The sequence below is a fragment of the Triturus cristatus genome, chromosome 6 (assembly GCF_964204655.1).
Source record: "Triturus cristatus chromosome 6, aTriCri1.1, whole genome shotgun sequence".
NCBI classification, from domain to species: domain Eukaryota; kingdom Metazoa; phylum Chordata; class Amphibia; order Caudata; family Salamandridae; genus Triturus; species Triturus cristatus.
In genome coordinates, this window is record NC_140589.1 from 1,323,470,413 (window position 1) to 1,323,491,870 (window position 21,458).

The 21,458-nt window shown below is 43.1% G+C and overlaps 1 protein-coding gene across 2 annotated transcripts in view; it reads right to left on the reverse strand.

Annotated features, from left to right (window-relative positions):
- MORN2 (MORN repeat containing 2) overlaps nucleotides 1–21,458 on the reverse strand; it is a 241,183-nt gene that overhangs the window by 185,374 nt on the left and 34,351 nt on the right. For both annotated transcript variants that reach the window (XM_085612314.1, XM_085612313.1), the window contains exon 2: nucleotides 6,163–6,213. In XM_085612314.1, the coding sequence (XP_085468440.1) occupies nucleotides 6,163–6,213 (51 nt within the window). The remainder of the gene's footprint in view (nucleotides 1–6,162; nucleotides 6,214–21,458) is intronic.

Genomic DNA, 21,458 nt, shown 5'->3' on the forward strand with positions numbered 1-21,458 from the left:
AGACGCACATCTTTTATTCAAAATACTCCTCTGGAAAGCAAGAAGGCGACTCCCCACTTTATGCAGCAGAACTGTGAGGAATTAAAAAAACACGCATGTCTGTTTTCCCCCAAATATAAGTTTGTCTGATATTACGATGTGGCAATTAAACAGGGGGCACATTGTAAAAACTGGGAACGAATGAGCTGAAAGGGAAACCAAGCAGTCTCGCCCGGCTTCTGCTTAGGCTGGCACAGATGGGCAGGAGCACAATTATGAAGTCCAAAAATAAACAAGTTTTTTTTTTTTATAACACTTTTTATTGATCAAGAAGGCAAGGGCTGCAGGCCCCTGTAAACCCAGGGGATCTGCCACATAGTAAATAGCAACAACTCTTGACATTTTTGCCATATAGAGGAACAATGGAGAGCTATTCATACATCATCTATCAAGAAAACCCCCCTCCCCCCAACACCCACCCCCCTCCCCCGGACCACACCACCGCCAGACACCACCAGAACCATCTTTATACAATTAGAGCTCAGCACTACAATAAACAAGTTTTAAGCAAAGGCCAGGCCCCAAGAGAACCCAGGAGAGCTTTCCCTAGCTAGGTATTCAGCAGAGGAGCACCGAAAGGAATGTTCGCAATCTCTCACGGGATGCAAAATCAAGTAGGAAGACTCCATACTATATAATTAATGGCCGCCCCCCATGCCCCAATTCAGCACAGTAACTTCAAAGTAAACCAACCTGCTGCGCGCTCGTTTCAAACCACCACGGCTGCAGGTGCCTTTCTTTTTCCAGCAACTGTGTCCCGGAAATAGGAGTTGCCAAAGTTGCATAACCACTCCCCTGCACTGTGCGCCAGCCCTGCCCCTTCCCATTATCCTGAATGGCGCTCCACTGACCGCGCCCTGGGCCAATTCCTTAGCGCCCCATTTGAAAGCAACGCACTGCCACTTTATGCAGCCACTCCCACAAGGCTGATGTCACCAGCCTCCTCGCTTGCCTCGAGGGCGAGGAATAGTCCTCGCCCAGCTTTGCACTTGCGCTCTTGCGCAGGAAGACTCCGAGACAAGCACAAGAAAAATATTTTACATAGTTTCACTGAAACTATGTAAAATCTTTTTTTTGTTTCACGGGGAAGCACTAAGCAGTGAGGCTTCTTTTAAAACTGCTCCATGGTGTTTATTGAACACCACAGAGCAGTTTTAAAAGAAGTGATTCATTCTCTCTCCCTTTGGTTTTCTCGATGCTGGTAGGTAGGGCAATGCCCCCTAGGCCCCTTAATACCAGCCGCCACTGCAGGCATGTACTTTTGTAGGGTTCGTGTATTTACATTAAGCCATTTTTAAATAATAAGAACAAAATGCAGTATGTCATTGTACATGCATAGAATTGGCATATGCTCATTAAATGTGGGTAATTATTGTAAGACATTTACAAATCCAATGAAATAAAGTGATTTGCTAACATGAGACAATGTTTACAATCAGGAAATTATGAGAAAACTGTAAAATGCACCCACATAGAGCACGGTGTGAACTAAGCACATACTCTGCCCACACCACAACTGAGTGCTATGTATAATATTTGTTAGAAAACATATACAGGATATCACGAAAGACACAATGGAGGCGCTATAAAACTACAATGGACCGCAGAGTTAGTGAGGCCTGTGTCCAGACTGCAAGTTGCCATTGCATGGAATCTGATGTCCACAAACAAGTGCACTAAGGCACAATAGCACAAGAAATGCTATGGCAACTACACAGAGAAGCACACCAAGTCCCACACCCCAACCGGGAGGCTAAATAAAGATGGTACACACCCGCATAGAGCCTGGAGTTGGTTGGAGAAGCACGCCCCCCTCATGCACCGAAACTATCAGTCAGAACTACATTGAATTTGATAATTGTGAAGATTCAAACTAAGACACATATTGCATACAAGGCACTATGCACTTACATAGAGACAATAGCGAGGCTTTATAGACATACAAGTGCGACGTGCACTCCTACATCGATTCCAGCATTGGCAAAACCCATGCCTTGTTGACATTACAGGATGCAGCATGGAATAGGATGGTTGCAAACAACTACAATACACAACCAATTGGTACTTCAAGGAATAGGATATTTGCAAACATATAATATAAGGCACTAGAACATAAACAAGATGCTATTCACCTAAATGTATGTGCTATTCAATTACATGTATGTAAAACAGGCTTCAGGAAAGGTGGCTATACAGTTCCAATCGAGCCCAGCATGGACTAAGACAATGTTTCGTCAATGCTGCAAGTCTGCACTACATAAATATGTTATTATTGAACATGAGGTTTGAGGCACTGCATAACACAAAACCTGTTATACACCCACATGAAGAGACAAACCAGGCACTATACACCTACATGTAGCCACAAGTGAGGCTATATACATCTACATGGTGGCTGGTGTAGGCAACGCTGATGCTCGATTGATGCCATCAGTCCGTGCTACATGAAATAAAGAAAACCTTTAGTACTAGGCACTTTATGACAAATGAGGAACTGCCTAACTACAGAGAGCTACAAAAATAGTGCTAGACCTCTATAAGATTTATATTGGAACAGTGGTCCCTCACAATATCACTTTGCTTTTGCGATTAACACAGAAATACAATGACATCTATGCTCATATATGTAAATAGATGTTTATACTTCAATACAGGGAATACATAAAAACATAGAAGTGGGACAAATTACAAAACAAGAAACACAAAGCAGGTTTCCAGCCTCAGGCATTACACATGTTGGCCAGAGTACAAATAAGTAGTTTGGACAAGAAGTCGCCTTCTTGCTTTCCAGAGGAGTATTTTGAATAAAAGATGTGCGTCTTTTACTTCTCACAATTCTGCTGTATGAAGTGGAAAGTAGTCTTGCGCCCCAGTCGAGTTTTGAAAAAACACCGTACTTTGCACGTGCAAGGTAGGTGCGAGCAACTCTTGCCTGTCAGTACTTCCAATGTAGCGGTGTGAAGCTTGCAAGAAAGGCAAAGATTGGTGATCTTTAATCTTTATAGGGTTTAAACTCTTCTATTCCCTCAGCCTTTTAGGCAGCCTTTTAGGAAGATATGTTGAAACGGTGCTTGTTAGAGTCTCACTGTTGATATCATGCAGGGTCTGTGAAAACGGACATTGTGTTAAACTGGCACTGAACACTGCAGTATCGGTTTTGATATTTACAGTATATTCATCATTTTTACGCCTATGACGTTGGCGCATTTTGTTGACACCAGGGATGTGGGGTGATTGGGCATTGCAAGTGGGAGGATGAGTGGGGCATGCTGGGACATGTAGTATTAATGGGAAGGTAGTGGGAAAGATCAGGGTCAAGTGGCACAAGTAATGCAGCTCTGCTTTAACATACACATGTGTGGATAATTGGATGGGCGTTTTAAAACTGAGCGTGCTCGAGTTAGCAGACTTAGTTGCCACTATCAGCGGTGCTGTTTGTCTTGAAGAAAGATTAATACGACAAGATGGGATTAAATACGTTACCAGCGCTGCCAAGAGTTTGAATTCGTTTTATTGGTGCATGAGGCATCAGACATGCAGTTCAAAGAAATTAGTCACGGTAAGCATATTTCAATCGATTGTTTTGAGAGAGGTGGTTTTGTTAAGGCAAGGGATTGATTGGTAAACATGGGGTGGCACAGTGTAATTTAACGCATTGGTAAAGCTGTTTCAGGACATATGAGGGTACACAGACAATGTTGTAGGGTGTTCAACCATGAGAAGTTGTTTGAGAAGAGATATGATGCAGGCAATAGATGATCAGTAAGGAATTAACTTATGCTGTTTTTTATGTAGAACATATAAATGGTAATAAATAAGGCATAGTTTACATAAAGCATGCAGTGGTATATGGTTTTTTAATCATGGTTTTTTATTGTGTTTGGAACAACATTTGATACTGATGGTCTGTATTTTCTATATTGTAGATGCCCCTGACTAAGGGAACATTCCTAAAATGCATTGGGTATTTTTAAAATCGTGACTTGGGGAAACGTTCACTCCCTTGTGCTACTGAAAAAAACCTTGCAGGGTAATTTGAATGTGTAAAATGAATTGAAAAAATCGTGGGTAAAATGTGACATGCAGTGGATTAAACAGAGAGTAAACAGAGGATTAAAATGAAAGTTTGACTCATTTGATTCATTCGTCCATGTGGCTGTGCAGCTTGCTTGGGGACCAGCTCTGGTTCCCTTTTGGGTAATCTGGAAATTGACATTTGTTTACAGTCATTGAAATTCATTCAAGTCATATAATGAGCAGGCAAAGCAATATATTAGATTGTGTTAGAGTGGAATGCCACCATTGCAGCTTAAGGGCAGGCCCTGCCTTACTTAAAGGCCGTCCTTAAGACGAGATAAGACAGGTGCCTTACAGTGCTAACAGATAGCAAAAGGGTGCTGTGTTGCATCTGAGAGCTGTAAATGTGACTATTTTGATGGTAGGGAGGTGCCAAAGAAAAAATGCATTTTGGCTTCCTGTGCCGATAATCCTGGCACGGTTTTTGTATACAACTGCATGAGACGTCAGTATTGTGTTGTCTAGTGCTAAAGTACAAAAGAGTTGTAGGTCTGTCTCCCCTAAAAAAGTCGTGAAAGATCACCAGAATTCACTGTGTCCCTGACTGCTGCTTGATTGAGTCTCTGGTGTTCTATTTGCTGCTGATAAAGGTTTCTTTAGGCCCCCTCGTATATTAGATCTAGGATTTTTTACCATATGGGGAATTAGTGACATCTCTTTATTAATGTAATAACTGCACTTTCACAATTGCTTTATTAACCTTCCTGCTTTCTCAAATTTGCTTGAAAATGCACCATTTGTCCACTCTTTTTTCAAACGGTTGTTCCTCGTTATGCACGCTCGCGGCGGTGCAGTATGACAATAATTTTACGGCCACCACTTTCAAATGTCACCAGCCGCCCCTGCTAGGGTTCCCTTGTCTCGTCAAAATATATATACGCCTCTATAAGAAGCCTGTATGCCAGAAGCCCATGCTCCATTGATCATCCAAGATTGTTCTACAAGGGGTATGATGTTTTCCCACAATGACATAAAGATTATGCTGCACTCACAATTGAATAATAAGGCACTATATACTGTGTAAAGAGCAACATCATGAATAAAGAGCGAAACACCCCAAAAGTTAAAATAATGCACTACAATGCAAAATTGGTCAGGGTGCTATGTCACCAATAAGGTACTACACAACCAACAGTCAGCAAACAAGCATTACATATATTGTGTAAAGCACCACATAACTAACAAAAAAATACACATACAATGGAGTGGGCTAGGCACCCTAACTGTTACAGATACATGCCTGATATACATGAGGAAATATTATGTTTAACGACATTTATGTGTGTGTGAAAAATTTAAATGTAGGATCACAAACATCAAGCTAAACCAAACAAATTAGGTATGACCCAATCAATTGTGAACACACTCCTCTCTCTTTCTTTGTGACAACTAACCCCCTTTTAAGTAATTTTAGAAGTGAAAAAAAACCAAAGTGTACAGAAAAGACTGTTATTAGGATGAGCTGAGAATGGTTGGGAATCAATACTGGGAGGTGTGAACGTCTTAATGCAAGGTAGTGATTTAACCTTAACTTCTTCGCCTTGTCCGTACACTCTGTAATGTTGCACATTATTTCACACACAGTACCAGATTACAGCATCTGCAGTTTCACAAATGAAATCAATAATGATTACACAAAGATGGAGGCCCCCTTTGAAATCCAAATCCCCAAAGTGTAACAGATCATCATTAGCATTCTCACAAATCTATAGATCATTTGCTCAATGTCACATTCTCTGTCAAAATCCCAGCACAAACCCCATTAAGAAAAAACAATTAACAAAAACAATTTAAAATTAGGTCTCACTACGTGAGCTTACAGTCAGAACCATACAAACGTACACATACGCCAACATACCCATCCTGTCTCTTATTCACAGCTCATGTCCACATTTCTCACACTATGGTGTTGAAAGTTATGATTAAGTTAGCAGCTTAACTGGTGAATATGTGCGTCTTTTTAGGTTTCGCGTTTAGACAGCATTGATCACCCTTTTTTCAGTGAACACACACATGTATCTAGTGCAACGTGAAAACGTATCTTACCATATGTATCTCCATTTGGAAAAACAAAGGAAATCGGAAACACCTCAGGGCCTATTGGAAAGACAATGTTCATTTCATTACATAAATCTCAACAGATCATTTCAGTAAACTCATCAGATATTAGCATTGCAGGTTGCAGACTGCTAAGAATCATAAAAATACATAAATAAATTTCAGATTTTTTATGACAAAACTTTAAGAAGGGCTCTACAGGATTGTTACTCCTGTAAATTTTGAGTCGAAAGCAGATATCAGATTACTTTACAATGCTCTGATGGAAACCCTATTAAGGAGGCTGTCATTGCTAGGTTGGTACTTATAGGAGCTGGGCAGAAGGGCAGTGCCGAATGAAGAATGGAAAGGCAGGATATCTTTAAAGGAAGAACAAGCAATTGTATCCTGGATATGTATGGCTCAACAAGCCTTCAGCAGCCGTGGCATGTAAATCTCCAAGGTCCCACACCAATTATCATTCACTGTTTGCTCAACTGGATAAATCATCATCATCATCATTCAAGCTTTATTGCGGTTTGGTTTACCATGAAAGCACATAAAAAAAATAAAAAACAATTCTATACAGTAAGTTAATCAATCAATACGATTCATGCATATAATCACAGTTGTATAGATAGGTTATTAACCATATCCTTCAAGACTTAAAAAATTTAAATAATGTCTAGGACTCTAAAATTGATAAAACAATGATTATTGTGCTAAATAAAATACAATCTGTTCTCTCATTGTCCAATAAACTTAGTGCAGATGTATAGCAATGTTAGTTATCAAATTCCTTCGAATTGACCACATAGAAAACAAATATTTGGCTACTGCAGACACAATCACTGCATTGGTATCAGTTTTTAGAATCCTAAAAAAAAAAATATTGCTTTACACCCAGATTTTTACACAACTGAATTATCCATTTCCTCCTGATGTTAACATATGCTGGACAGAAAAGGATAACATGTACAGTGGTTTCTTCCTCAGTTCTGCAACCTGGGCAAGGGCGTGCCGGACCCCCTGTCCACCTATCAGTGTTAGAGTAGAAAGGCAAGGTGCCATATCTAAATTGCAAGTAGAGCTTCTTCGCCAAAGTGGGTTGTATTACGTCAATCTCCGTCTCAAAGCTATAAAAAGACTTAACATCCAAAAAGATGTCGGTTAGGCTTGAAGTTTTTTCTGAGCGGAAGAGATTCCTTAGTTTAAAGTCTTTTACAACACATGTCATGGTTTTCTTAGAAATGGCTGGGCAGGAGACCTCGGGGTTTAACCAGAGATCCTCGAGCCCAGTCAATGTAAGTGATTGTCTTACAAATGTTAGCCAAGGGATCCTACCAGATCCTAATGAAGCCATGACTACTTTGAGCTCCTCCTTGTAATTCACCAGCTCAGGGGTGCTCCACAGCCGCCTCCAATAGCGTCTGCGATTGGGCGAATATTCAAGTCCAATCTGAGCGGGCCCAAGGGAGTACTTTTTGACAAATCCAGTAGTTGCCTTATAAAATTATTTTCTGTTATAGATAGGTCACTTGCTGATATATGTCCCCAGAGTTCCGCCCCATAAAGGGATGATGCCCTGGCTTGAACTCTAAAGATTTCAAGGGGGGCACTTATTATTTTGTGGGTACAATTCTTCTGCACTTTTAGGATACCCAGAGCTGCCGGGGTTAATCTTAAATTGGCCTTGGCCAGTTGAGGACCCCACCCCATTTTGTCATTCAAGGTTAAACCTAGGTAATCAAAAGTTAGAACCTTTTCAAGGGGTCTGCCTTCCATCATTGGATGGGGGCAATTAACAGTACTAGCATTAAAAACCATGTACTTGGTCTTATTTATGTTGACCACCAGGTTCCTTTTATTACAGAATTTGGCAAACTGATTCAACACCCGCTGCATCCCTATTGGGGATTTAGAAAGCAGCAGCGTGTCATCCGCAAACATTAATGCGGGAAATCTTTGGGCGGCCAATTTGGGGGAGTCAATGTCGTTTATGGCAAGGAGATCTTCAATAAGCCCGTTGAGGAAGAGGGAAAACAGGGACGGGGCAAGCACACAGCCCTGTCTAACGCCTTTCTCAATCGGAAATGGTCCGGTTAACTGACCTTGCCTGCCAAAACAAACTCTGGCAAAAGTGCCTTCATGTAGGATCTTAAACTGATGACATAAATATGGCGGAACCCCCATTGATAATAAAATGGTCCATAACTGGTTCCGGTCCACCATATCGAATGCGGACTTTAAGTCCACAAATGTAAGATATAGACTACCCCCTTCCAAGACCACATGCTTCCAGTGAAGGACCTGCAACCGGAATAATTGGTCTGTTGTTGATGTTTTAGCCCTAAATCCCGCCTGAAGCGGGGTCAAGATGTTGTTATCGTTAGACCAAGCCTGTAAACGTTGTAACAGGACCCTGGCATAAAATTTTTGGGTCACATCGATAAGGCTAATAGGCCTATAATTAGAGGGTTGGAGCAGAGAACCCTTCTTATGAATGGGAATTATCTCCGCCCCCAGCCAAGTACTTGGAAGTGGTAACCCCTGCAATATCGCATTAAATAATACTTGAAGGTATGGGGCCCAAACTGTCGGTTCTTCTCTATATAAATCACCTGGGATCCTGTCCAGTCCCGGTGCTTTGTTCGGCTGGATGCTTAAGATGGCCGACTGGACTTCGACCAACGTGAATGGTTGTATTGACCACATGGGGTTCGGAGCCAATAGGCTCGGTGGGGGCTCACTTATAAGTGTAGAGGAGAGAGAATAAAGATCTTTAAAATAAGCGGACCATGCTTCTTCAGGGATGTTTGGAGCAATTGTAGTCCTCCCCTCTGATTTTCCAGTATGGACAAGATTCCAGAATCACCTTGGGTCCTTTGCCACGAGTGCAGATGTAATAGCAGACCAACGATCTGCCTCCCATTCTAATTTTGCGTTACTTAGCATTTTCTTGTATGCCTGCCTGGCTTCTGTAACACAAAGTCTATTGCCTTGCCTTAGGGCCAACAGTAGTGCTGCTTTCGCATCCCTACAGCACCTATTAAACCATGGGTTCCCATCATTACGAAGTTTAGGCTTAGCAAGCCCTGTCTTATAGAAGGTGTCCTTTAATATTGAGACCATTTCCCTATGGATACCCGTAAGTTCACCCATATCAATATCCAAGGAATTGATAAGGGTAGGGTTTACCCTTTCAAGCAGGGGGATTACATCTCGATATATTTTTGCCATAGATTCAGTGGACAATTTCACGGCTGCCCATCGGATTCTTCTCCCACCTTGCACTATTCTTAAGTCACTAGTCACTACTTGGGGTAATCATCATAACACTATCCTCACTGGTTAGTTGAAAGTCCATCTCAATTATCAAGGGATTATGATCACTTTCAATGCGAAAGGGAACACTAAGGTCTATGATTTTAGGCCACAAAACCAAGCTGGCCAAAAAATAATCTATTACAGATGCATGCCCCATGCCACTGTAAGTTTGCTGAGCTGGAGTGTCACTCTGGAATCGACCGTTACAGGCTCTAATAGAAAACGTATAGGTGAGGGAAGTCAGCTGAAGGACAAGAGCTGTCCAATTTTTTACAGGATAGGCGTTAGGGGGCGAAACTGACCAGATTTCGTCTTCTTCCATTGTGATCGGAGGGACCCCTTGTAATGGTTCAAAGTGACAGTTGAAGTCTCCTCCGATCAACAAGGCAACGTCACCCCCAAGCAAATGCAATAGGGTGGTTAATTTATCTAAGGTGTTGGATGTTCCCCCCGATCGCACTGGCCGTGATTATATATTGAGTGCCAATTTTGGTGTTTCTTTGTGTGACATCAGGATACACGTGAGATCAGGACTATTTGTTTCTAGCCTTTTCAACGTGAATCCAAGATGGACACCCACCCATATACACAGCCCCCCTGACGGTCTGCCTCTCGGGCCTTTTACTGCAGGTTCCGCAAAGGTTACATAACCCATTCTATGGGTAGAACCTACCGCCCACGTTTCCTGGAATAAGCAGATCCCGTGTAAATCCACGAATGTACACCAATCCGGGATATCTAAGTTGGATGCGAGGCCCGCTATATTCCAAGATAAAAATTTTAAGGTCCACTTTGTCAAAACCTGCCTGTTTCCTGGACTTCACTCTTGGCCAAGCCTGGCAAGACCACGCACCCCAGGACCGACTAAATGCTGATCCAAGTGCTTGCGGACAATCTGATGTTGCGGCACAGGGATAAGGTTATCAATCACAGGGGGAGGTGGACCATCCCCTAGCTCCCCTGAGGTTACATAAGATTTTCCCTTGGGGATCATTCTTGCTTCAGTAGAGGGTAAAGGGTTGATTACGGTGTTCGCCACCCCCAAGTAATCCCTCCTGATAATCTTCAAACCTTCCTCCCTTTTATTAACATCCATTTGATGGACCGATAGGGGGCTGGGGGGCATATGAAGTCAATCCACTTGATCCAGCAAACTATATCTATTGTTTACTGGAAAGCCCAACACTTCACCCCTAACCTGACCACCCCTACTTCTGTCTACGTAGTGCCAGGAGTCCTCTTGCTGGGGCCATAGGTCGTGAATCCTATAGTTGGTGGCATGATGAGCATAATCTGTTTGATGAAAATGGTCTAGCCTCAGTGATTTAATAATTGTGTCAGGGCTTGTCTGGTACCTGCTACATACATAATCAACTGCCCTATAATCCTCAAAATTAATAATTACGCAGTCCCCATCCACATTTTTTGGATTACAACCCACCCCACCCTTCTAACAAACACAATTTTACTTTGGATAGATCTAGGCAAGGGTCTATGGGTGTTCAACCAATGCATCGTCTTATTCTTAAGTTCCTCGTAAGATTCATATCTAGCATTCGTCAACTTTGGAACCCCAGTAAGGACAACCACATACGGAGCACAATCCGGAGGTAAGTTGATGCATGGTAGATCTGGAGGAACGTCTTTTCCCCAGGGTCGGTTTGAGGACTCTTTTCCTGGGGTTTCAATATTTACAGGGTTTACCGATTGCAGGGGCTGTGCCTTTTTCGCAGCTATGGGGCCATTTTTAAGGCCAGTTATGCTGGAACTCATATTTGACCCCTGGATGATGGTCGATATGGGTCGATCATTTAGAGTAATAGGTGTTGGCTTATGTTGAGTCTGCGGGACATTCGCTGTAGTGGCCAGAGCTTTGACTTGGGCTTGGATAGCTGATAAATCATTTCGAAGACCCATATTTTCCACAAGCAGTGCCTCCATTTTTCCCAGCCTTTCATCTAAAGAATTCAGTCTTTGCTCCACGGGCTGAATAACAGAAGATAAAACCATACTTAGTTTTCCCACCAATAAATCTAAGTCGAAGGAGCATGTAGATATAGAGTCGGTGCCATTCCTAACAGGGCTATCTATAGAAACCACAGGAGCGCTAAACTCAGGTTGATCTACAATAAAGGGTTCCGGTTGGGTGTTGTGTTTGGACTGTTTAGGTTTTCTACCCGGGAGTGAGGCACCAGCCCTCTTCCTTTTCGGGAAAGCACCCTCTTTGCATCTTATCTTGTCCAGAGTGTTTATACTCACTTCTGTTTGAGCAGGTATTGTGTTTATGGTCTGCCCACATAGTAGTTGGGTTAGCCCATCCGCCAGGTCTGGTAGATTGTTTCCGGTGGAGTATAAGTTAATAGGAATCTCTTCAATAGCTGTATTTAGCTGGGGAGGACCAGGTGAGCATGCTTGTGCGACAGGGCCCAGGGAAGATCTCCTTAAGAAGACCGGGTCCTGGGACAGACGGTGTTCCGTCATTACAATTTCACGTTCCAATACCGATGATGCTCTCGTGATAAATTGATCTAGGGTCCCAGCTATAAGCCCTATTGGTGTCGGTTTCATACCCCTTCTGGCTGCCATAATAGTCAAATGTTAGAATTAGGAACGAATTATAGATGGTACTCACGGTTCCCACTGGATGTCAGGGGGTTGGCCCGGTCCGGTCTCCTTCGGTCTTTGACGGGCAAGGACGGGCCCGCCCTTGGCCCGGGCTTTGCCCGGGCGCGGCCCGCGCGCTTCCCGCGCTGCGGGGCTGTAGCGGCGCTTATATGCGTCCCAGGCGCTGCCAGATGACTTATGCAGCAGGTGCCTGTGGCAGTGGCTGCTGGGAGTTGTGGTTTTGCCCGGTGTCCGTTCCCTTCACGGCGGCGCTATAGGAGATAGGCAAGCTGCAAGTTGATTTATGCCCCAAACGCTGGCCGTTTCCCTCACGGCAGGCTCACTAAAAAATAAAGAGTCACAGGATTGTGTGACGCGTCCCGCGCTGCGGGGCTGTAGCGGCGCTTATATGCGTGCCAGGCGCTGCCAGATGACTTCTGTGGCAGGCGCCTGTGGCAGAGGCTGCTGGGAGTTGTGGTTTTGCCCGGTGGCCGTTCTTTTCACGGCGGCGCTATAGGAGATAGGCAAGCTGCAAGTTGATTTATGCCCCAAACGCTGGCCGTTTCCCTCATGGCAGGCTCACTAAAAAGTAAAGAGTCACAGGATTGTGTAGCACGTCCCGCGCTGCGGGCTGTAGCGGCGCTTATATGCGTCCCAGGCGCTGCATGATGACTTCTGCGGCAGGCGCCTGTGGCAGAGGCTGCTGGGAGTTGTGGTTTTGCCCGGTGGCCGTTCCCTTCACGGCGGCGCTATAGGAGATAGGCAAGCTGCAAGTTGATTTATGCCCCAAACTCTGGCCGTTTCCCTCACGGCAGGCTCACTGTCTTGGCTTCTCCCGGAGCTCCTTAACCGTTATCTCCGCTCCTCTGCAGCATCTGAATTGAGACTGGCCCTATGTACCCTGTAATGCTGTAAGGTCACTGCCTCCTCCGACGCACTGCAGCCCTGCTGATTAAAATATCCCATGCCAAATATTTCTCTGCTGGCACCTACAGATATAGCAGTGTACATTATGTCAATTATGTTTTTAAGTTTGTGAGCCTTTTGGCACCTTTAGGATTCTAAGTTCTTCCATTATTTCCTTTTACTTTGGGGAGCCACATTGTGATGGTTATTGCAACTAACAATGTATTTTTGAATCAGGTACTTGGCGCCAGCTTTCTCGATTTTCTTTATAGACACTATACACACACAAATGGGGTGTAATGGTTTCCCTTTCTAAGTTTTTTTCAGACCATTGTTTTCCACTCATCAAAGCAAATATATTTTCCCTCTTTTTCCCCTTTTTAATTGACCACTGAGAGGTGGGTCAATAAATTGGTCCCACATTTTCTTTGACCAGATTAGTAAAGCAATTTACTAATTGTTTTTGAATAGATTACCTAGTGCCAAGTCCTGAGGAGACCTTCGACTCATCAAGGGTTGGAACGAGTCAACTCTTACCCCAAGTAAAAAATATTAGCCTTTTGATTCCGGATCAGGAGAGCTTGCCATCAGTTATGAGAAATGAGAATTAAAGACTCTCTTTGCTTCTCCTGAATCATGCTGCTAATAGCACTCCTTGGTGGCTCACACAAAAAGGCTTGTTCAGTTTCACGAACTGTAAAAAGACATATTCTTATATACCTTTTCTGAAAACGTACCCCTTTTTCCTTAGAGCAATTGTGGAATTGGCCTGTTCCTTTGTGAATCCAGATGGTTCTTTTATATTGTACAGATTGATTCACTGGAGATGGGTCAAGTACACAATATACTGCACATTAACCAAACGTTTTCCTGTGCATGATTACAATGAAATATATGTGAGAAATGTTATTTACATAATTTAAGAAATAACAAATATTTGTGCTGCTCAACCAATTGATTGCTCCTGTGGTGTTAGTTTTCCAACAAGGAACAAATAACTTCTATGTGAGGTCCTTTTCTATTGTGTGGTAAATGTACCGTGGCCCAACGTCCCGTGCGTAAGGGACCCTACCCCAGTCCCTCGAGAGTGGGCTTTCTTTAAAATTCACGGTGACTAGCAAAGAGGTAAGAGAAAGAAACAATGAATGTCTCTGCTCCAAGCAACACACAAGGTCTATCACTTACTGAATGTCCCTTTGACAATCTAGAGGCCATGGCACAAAACAGAAGCGTTATTCTTCCTTGCTGTTCACTGCAGGATCTCTTGGACACGAAGGCACAGATTCTGAGTATAGGGCTTAATTTCAGAATTGTAAATTATGCAGTAACAGACCCAGTACTTATACTCAAAAGTGCCTTTAATGTGGGGGTGAATTCAAAGCAGCTCTCTGAAGTGCACAAGTATGCCTTTCAACCCAGTTCTGTCTGCCAGGCTATCTGTGGGGGGTAATCAGTACTTTGTGTGGGGACAGGACACTGCCTATTCAAGTGAAGTGTTAGCCCCTCCCTTCCATCCTGCCCAGGCAAGTTCATCAGAATGCAGATGCATGTAGATGAGTACTTAGACACACATAACTTTCCTGTGTTGTGGCTGTCTAGAGGGAATGCACAAAGTGTAGCTGTCACCCATCCCAGACGCGTATTGGAGAAAGGCTGCAAAGCACACATAGTTAAAAGCACACAGAAATGTCCACTTTCTCAAAGTGGCATTTTTAAAATGGTAATGACAAACCCAGCTTTGCCAGTAAGGAGGATATGTTTTACCATTGCAAACATATGAAACATGAAAAACTACTCTTCTCTGATTAAGAATTACAGATGAAAAGTGTATTACTGAATTCCCAATGCTAACCTATGAAAGAAGCAGACCCACGGCAGTGAAAAGCGAAATAAGCTGTTTGTTAATACCAGGACATGCAAAACATCACAGTACATGTCCAACCTTTAATTTACAGCACCCTGCCCATGGGACGTCCTAGGGCATACCTTAGGGGGGACTTATGAGTAATAAAAGGGGAGTGTCAAGCTTGGCAAGTAGCTTTAAATGCAAAGTCAAAGTGGCAGTAAACTGCATACAAAGGCCCTGCAGTGGCAGGCCAGAGACTGGTTTGAAAGGCTACTTCTGTGGGTGGCACAATCAGTGCTGCAGGCTCAATAGTAGCATTTAATTTACAGGCCCTGGGTATATTGTATACCACTTTACAGGGAAGTTACATGTAGTTCAAATATGCCAAACAGGTGAAAACCAATTATACCATCTTAAGAGGAGAGAACACATGCATGTTAGCACTGGTCAACAGTGGTAAAGTGTCCAAAGTCCTAAAGCTGACAAAAGGAAGGTCAGAAACAGAGACGGAGGAAGGCAAAAGGTGTGGGGTGACCCTTCAGAGAGGGACATTTTCCAACAGATATCAAACTGAAACATTAGCAATTAAATAGAGTAATAAGTGGTACCATCCCTACATTTTATGAGATATTCCAATCCACCCTGGAAACCCTTAAGAGAGAAAAATGGCCCCACCATGCAGTAGTGTAAGTATGGCAGAGACAGAATTTGAATATATAAACTTTATGAAAAATGACAGGGTGAAGGTCCAAGTTAGCTGTGCCTGCTGGGTCAATGTACCTATGGTTGAGCAAATGTGTTGTGTCTTATGGTGCTAACGGCGTTGGAACTCTCGGTGTGAGGTACATTGGGGGTTCCAAGGCCATGAGCTGAGACAGTTGAGAGGTGCAGTCAGCTGAATGAGCTGCATCCATTCTTGCTGTTGCTCCATACTGCTGTTACTTTACCCTTGAATAAATAGCCAAACAACTGAGAGAAGCAGTCCTTAATGTAACTTATAGGCTCTTAATTTAACAGGGAGGATTGTTTGTCCTATGATTACATTCTCTGGAGGAACCCCCATCACTAAGCCTAATAAAGCCTCTAAGGAAAACCAAAAATGTTATCTGACATAACTGCTGTTCAAGAAACATAGTTAGGTGCTCAAAATCAAACCAGGGGGGATGTGACTATTTTATCATGCTTTTGAATATCATGAGGGAGACATGACAGTTTAAACAGAGGTTATATACTAAGAGCCTAATTAGTAGTTGTTAGATTTATACTCACCTAGCTTTGCCGGGAATGGAAGAACCTAACCTGATTTGTCCAACCAGACAAATTGCATGATACCTTGCAGCTGCAGCAGTGACGTATTGGGCACTTCTTTTTAGGTCGAGCGTACGACCGCTTGTATACTTTTACGACCTCTTGCATACTTTAGTATACATATATCTCTGTTGGCCAAATGCCATTCCTTGCTTCTCATTTGTTTGTTTCAATGTCTTTTAAAAATCCTTGCTAACTAGGGGCCAGTCCTGCCTCTTTGTCCCACCTTTTTCCTCAAGGAGCAAGGATGTAGTACAATATCATTACGCTTTATTCTGTTGATCTTCTCGTGGGGGGACAATTTTATTGTGTTTTCAACCTCATGTTACACTGTGGCTGCTCAGACCCGTAGCTGCTTATATTTTATTGCAGCATTAGACCTCTGAGTACCTTCTATGTGCTGGCATTCTTTTGTATTTTTCCTGAAGATAGCTCCCAGTCTGGCTTGGAATGCAAGCAATTATTATTGTTGTTTTAAGTCTAAGTATGCCTCCGTTAATTTCCTCTAGAAACAGGCACAAAAGCACTGCAACTGCATGCCATCTAGCAACTGCAGCTCTAAATCATGTAAAAAGTTAAACCACTACCTAAAAACAGCCATTGTTTCAGTTCCATTAAATCAAGCTTCAAATGATACTTTAATATGCATGCTGCTTGTGTTATTTCCTACCCTCCAGGACCTGTGCTTAGCTGCTGGCTGAGGGGTTGGAAGTTTCTGCTCTTGGTTTACCGCTGAGGCCAAAATGTTTCTTTCTGGAAAAATGTTCCCTGTAAATGTGCATTTGAATGTAGTGCATTAAATAAATGCAGAACAAGAAAACAGGGCCGGCACAAGGGCCATGTGAGATCACACTGGATACTAACTTCAGAGCAGAGGGCCTGTGTTTCAGAGTTTATTTTGCTTTTAAAAGCACTCGCTGACGCATTCCAGGCCTCAAGCAATTCCAGACAATAAAAATGTCAAGATAACTCCAGTGATTAATGTTCTTGCTGGAGAGATGGAGTTGTCTAGTGGAAGAAGTTTTGACTCACTGCAAGGTAGCAGAGGGTTAATATTCTGGCTGCAAAGAATGTGTACAATACAGAACACAAAACGCATAAAAGGTAAATAGGTGAGTGGGTTACTGCTTTTCTGTTACTTGCAGCTTATAAATTAAAATCCTAACCTAGATCAGTGAATTTATAACTGTCATTATAGAACTGCATGCACTGCAAAGTATAGATTAGAGCAGATATTAATGTTGCAAAAAGGGTTCATCTGGGTAGAAATTGGTACTTTTTACCCCTAACTATGGTGTGCTGTTTTCAATTCTGAGTTTGTGTTTCTGGGACCCTAGCACTCTTTAGAAATGCTGCCTACTAATATGCATGACTTGTGACTCCTACATCCTGAGGTCCTCTGTCTTATGAAACATTTCTTTTACGATAATTAATACACATATGATTGATTGCTTTTGAGTAATTTGTGTGTGATGCAAAGTGCTTTGACACCCTACACTGTTATGAGTGGCGCTTTATAAATAAGTAAAGGCATCTTAACATTAGTGGTTATGGAGCCTTAAGGAAAATTGTTAAAGAGGGGTGGTGATGAAGGAATCCGCAACACTCAACCTTGCCTCAACATCACCTCAGCACCACCTCAGCATCAGCGCAACACAACCTCCTCATCAGTGCACCACCACCAGTGCAGCACCAACTCAGCATCAGCGCAGTACCAGATCAGCACCAGCAAAGCACCACCTTAACATGAGCTATGCACCATCTTAGCTTTAGCACAGCACTATCTCAGAACCAGTGCACCACCACCACCTCAGCATCACTCAGCACCACCACAGCATCAGTGCAGCACCACCTCAGCATCAGTGCAGCACCAGCGCATCACCATCTTCCCATTAGCACAGCACAACCTGAGCACCACCAACTCAGCATCAGCACAGCCCCATCCCAGCAGAGCACTACCTCCTCAGTGCAGCACCCCCTGAGCACCAGTACAGCAGCCGCACCTCAGCATGACTCCGCACCACCTGAGCACCAAAGCAGCCCCACCTCAGCAGCAACTCAGCACAATACCGCACCACTTCAGCATCAGCACAGCACAGCATCACCTCAGCACAACACCAATGCAACATCGCTGATCACCACCTGAGCACCAGTGCAGCATCACTAACTTAGCATGAACCAGCACCTCAGCATCACTCAGCACCACCTCATTATCACCTCAGCATCACCTCCTCATCAGTTCACTACCAACTCAGCATCAGCGCAGCACCACCTCAGCACCAATGCAGCACAACATAAACATCAGCACCATTTTCGCATCTGTGCACCACCACCAACACAGCACCAACTCAGCACCACCTCAGCACCAGTGCAGCACCACCACCTCAGCACAACTCAGCGTGACAGCGTCAGTCAGTACCACCTCCGCATCACTCAGCGCCACCTCAGTAACACTCAGTATCACCTCCACACCAGTACACCACTACCTCAGCATCACTCAGCACCACCTGAGTATCATTCAGCATCACCTGAGCATCACATCTGCACGAGCACAGCACCACCTCAGCTCCATTTCAGCATTACTTAGCACCACCTAAGTGTGCCCTGAAATCTGGCATCTGTTGATTCTCTCCTAGTGCCCGTCCGCTGCTCGTGTTGTAATTCAGGTACTATTGCTCAATCTCCGCCATCCTATTGTTTATGTCCCTTCATTCATAACAACAAAAAAGCTATAATAAACAAGCATTACAACAGCCAGGAAGAGGTTGCAAGAATTGCATGGACAAAAAAACAAGAAGACATTTTTGTTAAATTTGTTTAATAGTCATTTAATTGTACATACTGTCTTCTTTAAACTCCACTACATAACACTTCACAAAACAAAATATCATTCCACATACTTAACACAGTACCACTCCACAGAATTCCAATACACTCAAAAACACACCATTACTATCCATATAATACAAGTGCACATCATACCACTTAATTCCACCACACAAATCCACACCACACAGTTTCACAACACAAAATACCACAACTAACAAGTCCAATCAAACCCACATAATTGGTACACACCACATACATCCACTCCAATCCATAACACATAGGTAAGTCATTTACAATGCCAATAGCTCCAACTCTTTCTTTTTAAACACACAGATCTGATACTTAGCTCCTACCCATTTGTACTTTTCTGTCACCAAAACCTCAAAGCTATATGCACAGTTCCATGCTACAGAATTCAGCTCCACACATTTCCAGTCCACACCACATAATATAACACCAAATCACATAATACAACTCAACAACACAATTACACAACACAGCACATACATCCAATCCACACCACACAATTCAACATTGTGCCGCAAAATTCAACAGGACAGCACATAATTAAACTGAACTACTTACCACTCCACAACACACAATCCCACTCCACATAATGCCACTACACTGAATGCCACATAATTGCTAACCATACATTTCCACAGCACACCATGCCACATAATGCCACTACACAAATCCACTCCACACAATTCCACACCACATAATTAGACAACTAACTAATCCAATCCAACCCATATTGTTCCACTGCACACCACATACATCCAATCCACACCACACAATTCAACATTGTACCGCAAAATTCAACAGGGCAGCACATAATTAAACTGAACTACTTACCACTCCACAACACACAATCCCACTCCACATAATGTCACTGCACTGAATGCCACATAACTGCTAACCATACATTTCCACAGCACACCATCCCACATAATGCCACTACACAAATCTACTCCGCACAATTCCATACCACATAATTACACAACTGACTAATCCAATCCAACCCATATTGTTCAACTGCACACCACATACATACACTCCATAACACATAAGAAAAATACATTGCCATTTACAATGGCAATAGCTCCAACTCAAACAAATGCAAGACCGGTTGCATTTCCAATGCTTGTCTAACAAAGAGGCATACAATGCTGCCCCCAGATAGAGACAAACTCTTTCCCTTACCTCCCTTACTCCTCCCACCCTCGCCCCCATCCCACATATACTTACCATAGGCTCTGAGCAGGGGTATATGAGCTGAAAAACCCCATGGAATGAAAATTATGTATGATATCACTGCACGAATAATCGGCCACACCGGGTAAATTTCTCTTTCCATTGGGTCAAACTCAAAATTGCTCAAAACTGGGGATGATTAAACAGCACAATAACAGTAACAGTCCGAGCGATTTTAAAGTGCGGTAAAACTGTACCATTATTGTTCAACTTGGAGCCAGGGCCTAAAACTATTACAAATATTACTCATTCATTTTGGCGCTGGCACCGAAATCTGGGAGACCTCGGGTCATAAATAAGAATGGGACAATCACTATCAAAACTCTCGAAGGTCAATCTCCAGAACACCCTGGCAAGGATTTAACGTTAAGGCTATTCCACATTATTATGACTGAGAGATAACGTTGTCTACATGTTACACCGCAGGCTCCACTAGCGAGAACGGGGACATCAGCTGGCTGGCTGCCTCTTTAGCTAACAGTTCAACCCTATTAATTTGGCGCAGTCTTTGCATAGAAATCCACTTGAAAATTCCACACAGTTGAAATGAAAGAGTTTGATGGCTGTGAAATATGATCTCCTAGAACAAAGCATGGTGCTTGAAGATAATCTATCTTGCTCTTTCATTGGCTTTTAAAACATGCTATGTCTACAGGAGATGTGGGAGATTTTAGGGACGAATGTGGAAGTTTTTACAAACATTTCTGTTGATGCTGTAGTAAGCTGTCAAGGTCGTCCTAAGTCAAGTAAATAGAAGCCCAGTGCTGCTGTTCACTAGGTGAGAGGGGCAGCAGCCTATGGGCCCTACTTTGAGTATGCCTGAATTAGATTCATTCTGAAACAAGTGAACAGGGGAGAATAACCAGAGATCTCCAGGGGTGAGAGCAAATATTTAACAAATAGTTAATTCCTTCAAGCAAATCTTTTTTAAAAGATTTTTTTTTAGAAGCTTTATTTCTCATTTTGCACTAATAAGGACAGATTGTTAATGATACAGCATATAGGAGCATGCCGATGGTGTGATTGGTAATACTTGCTACAGGTGATAGCATCAGAGGTAAAAAGGCACAATAAACATAATCGGGTTACATAATCATTCGGAAGTATAACATAGCGAGACTTAAGCATGGGACACACCAATGACACCCAGGCCACTTTTTGCTGGAATCACCTCTCTTGCCTCCCATCGTGATTAGAGTAGTCTTCCACATCTGACCCGCTGCCCCCA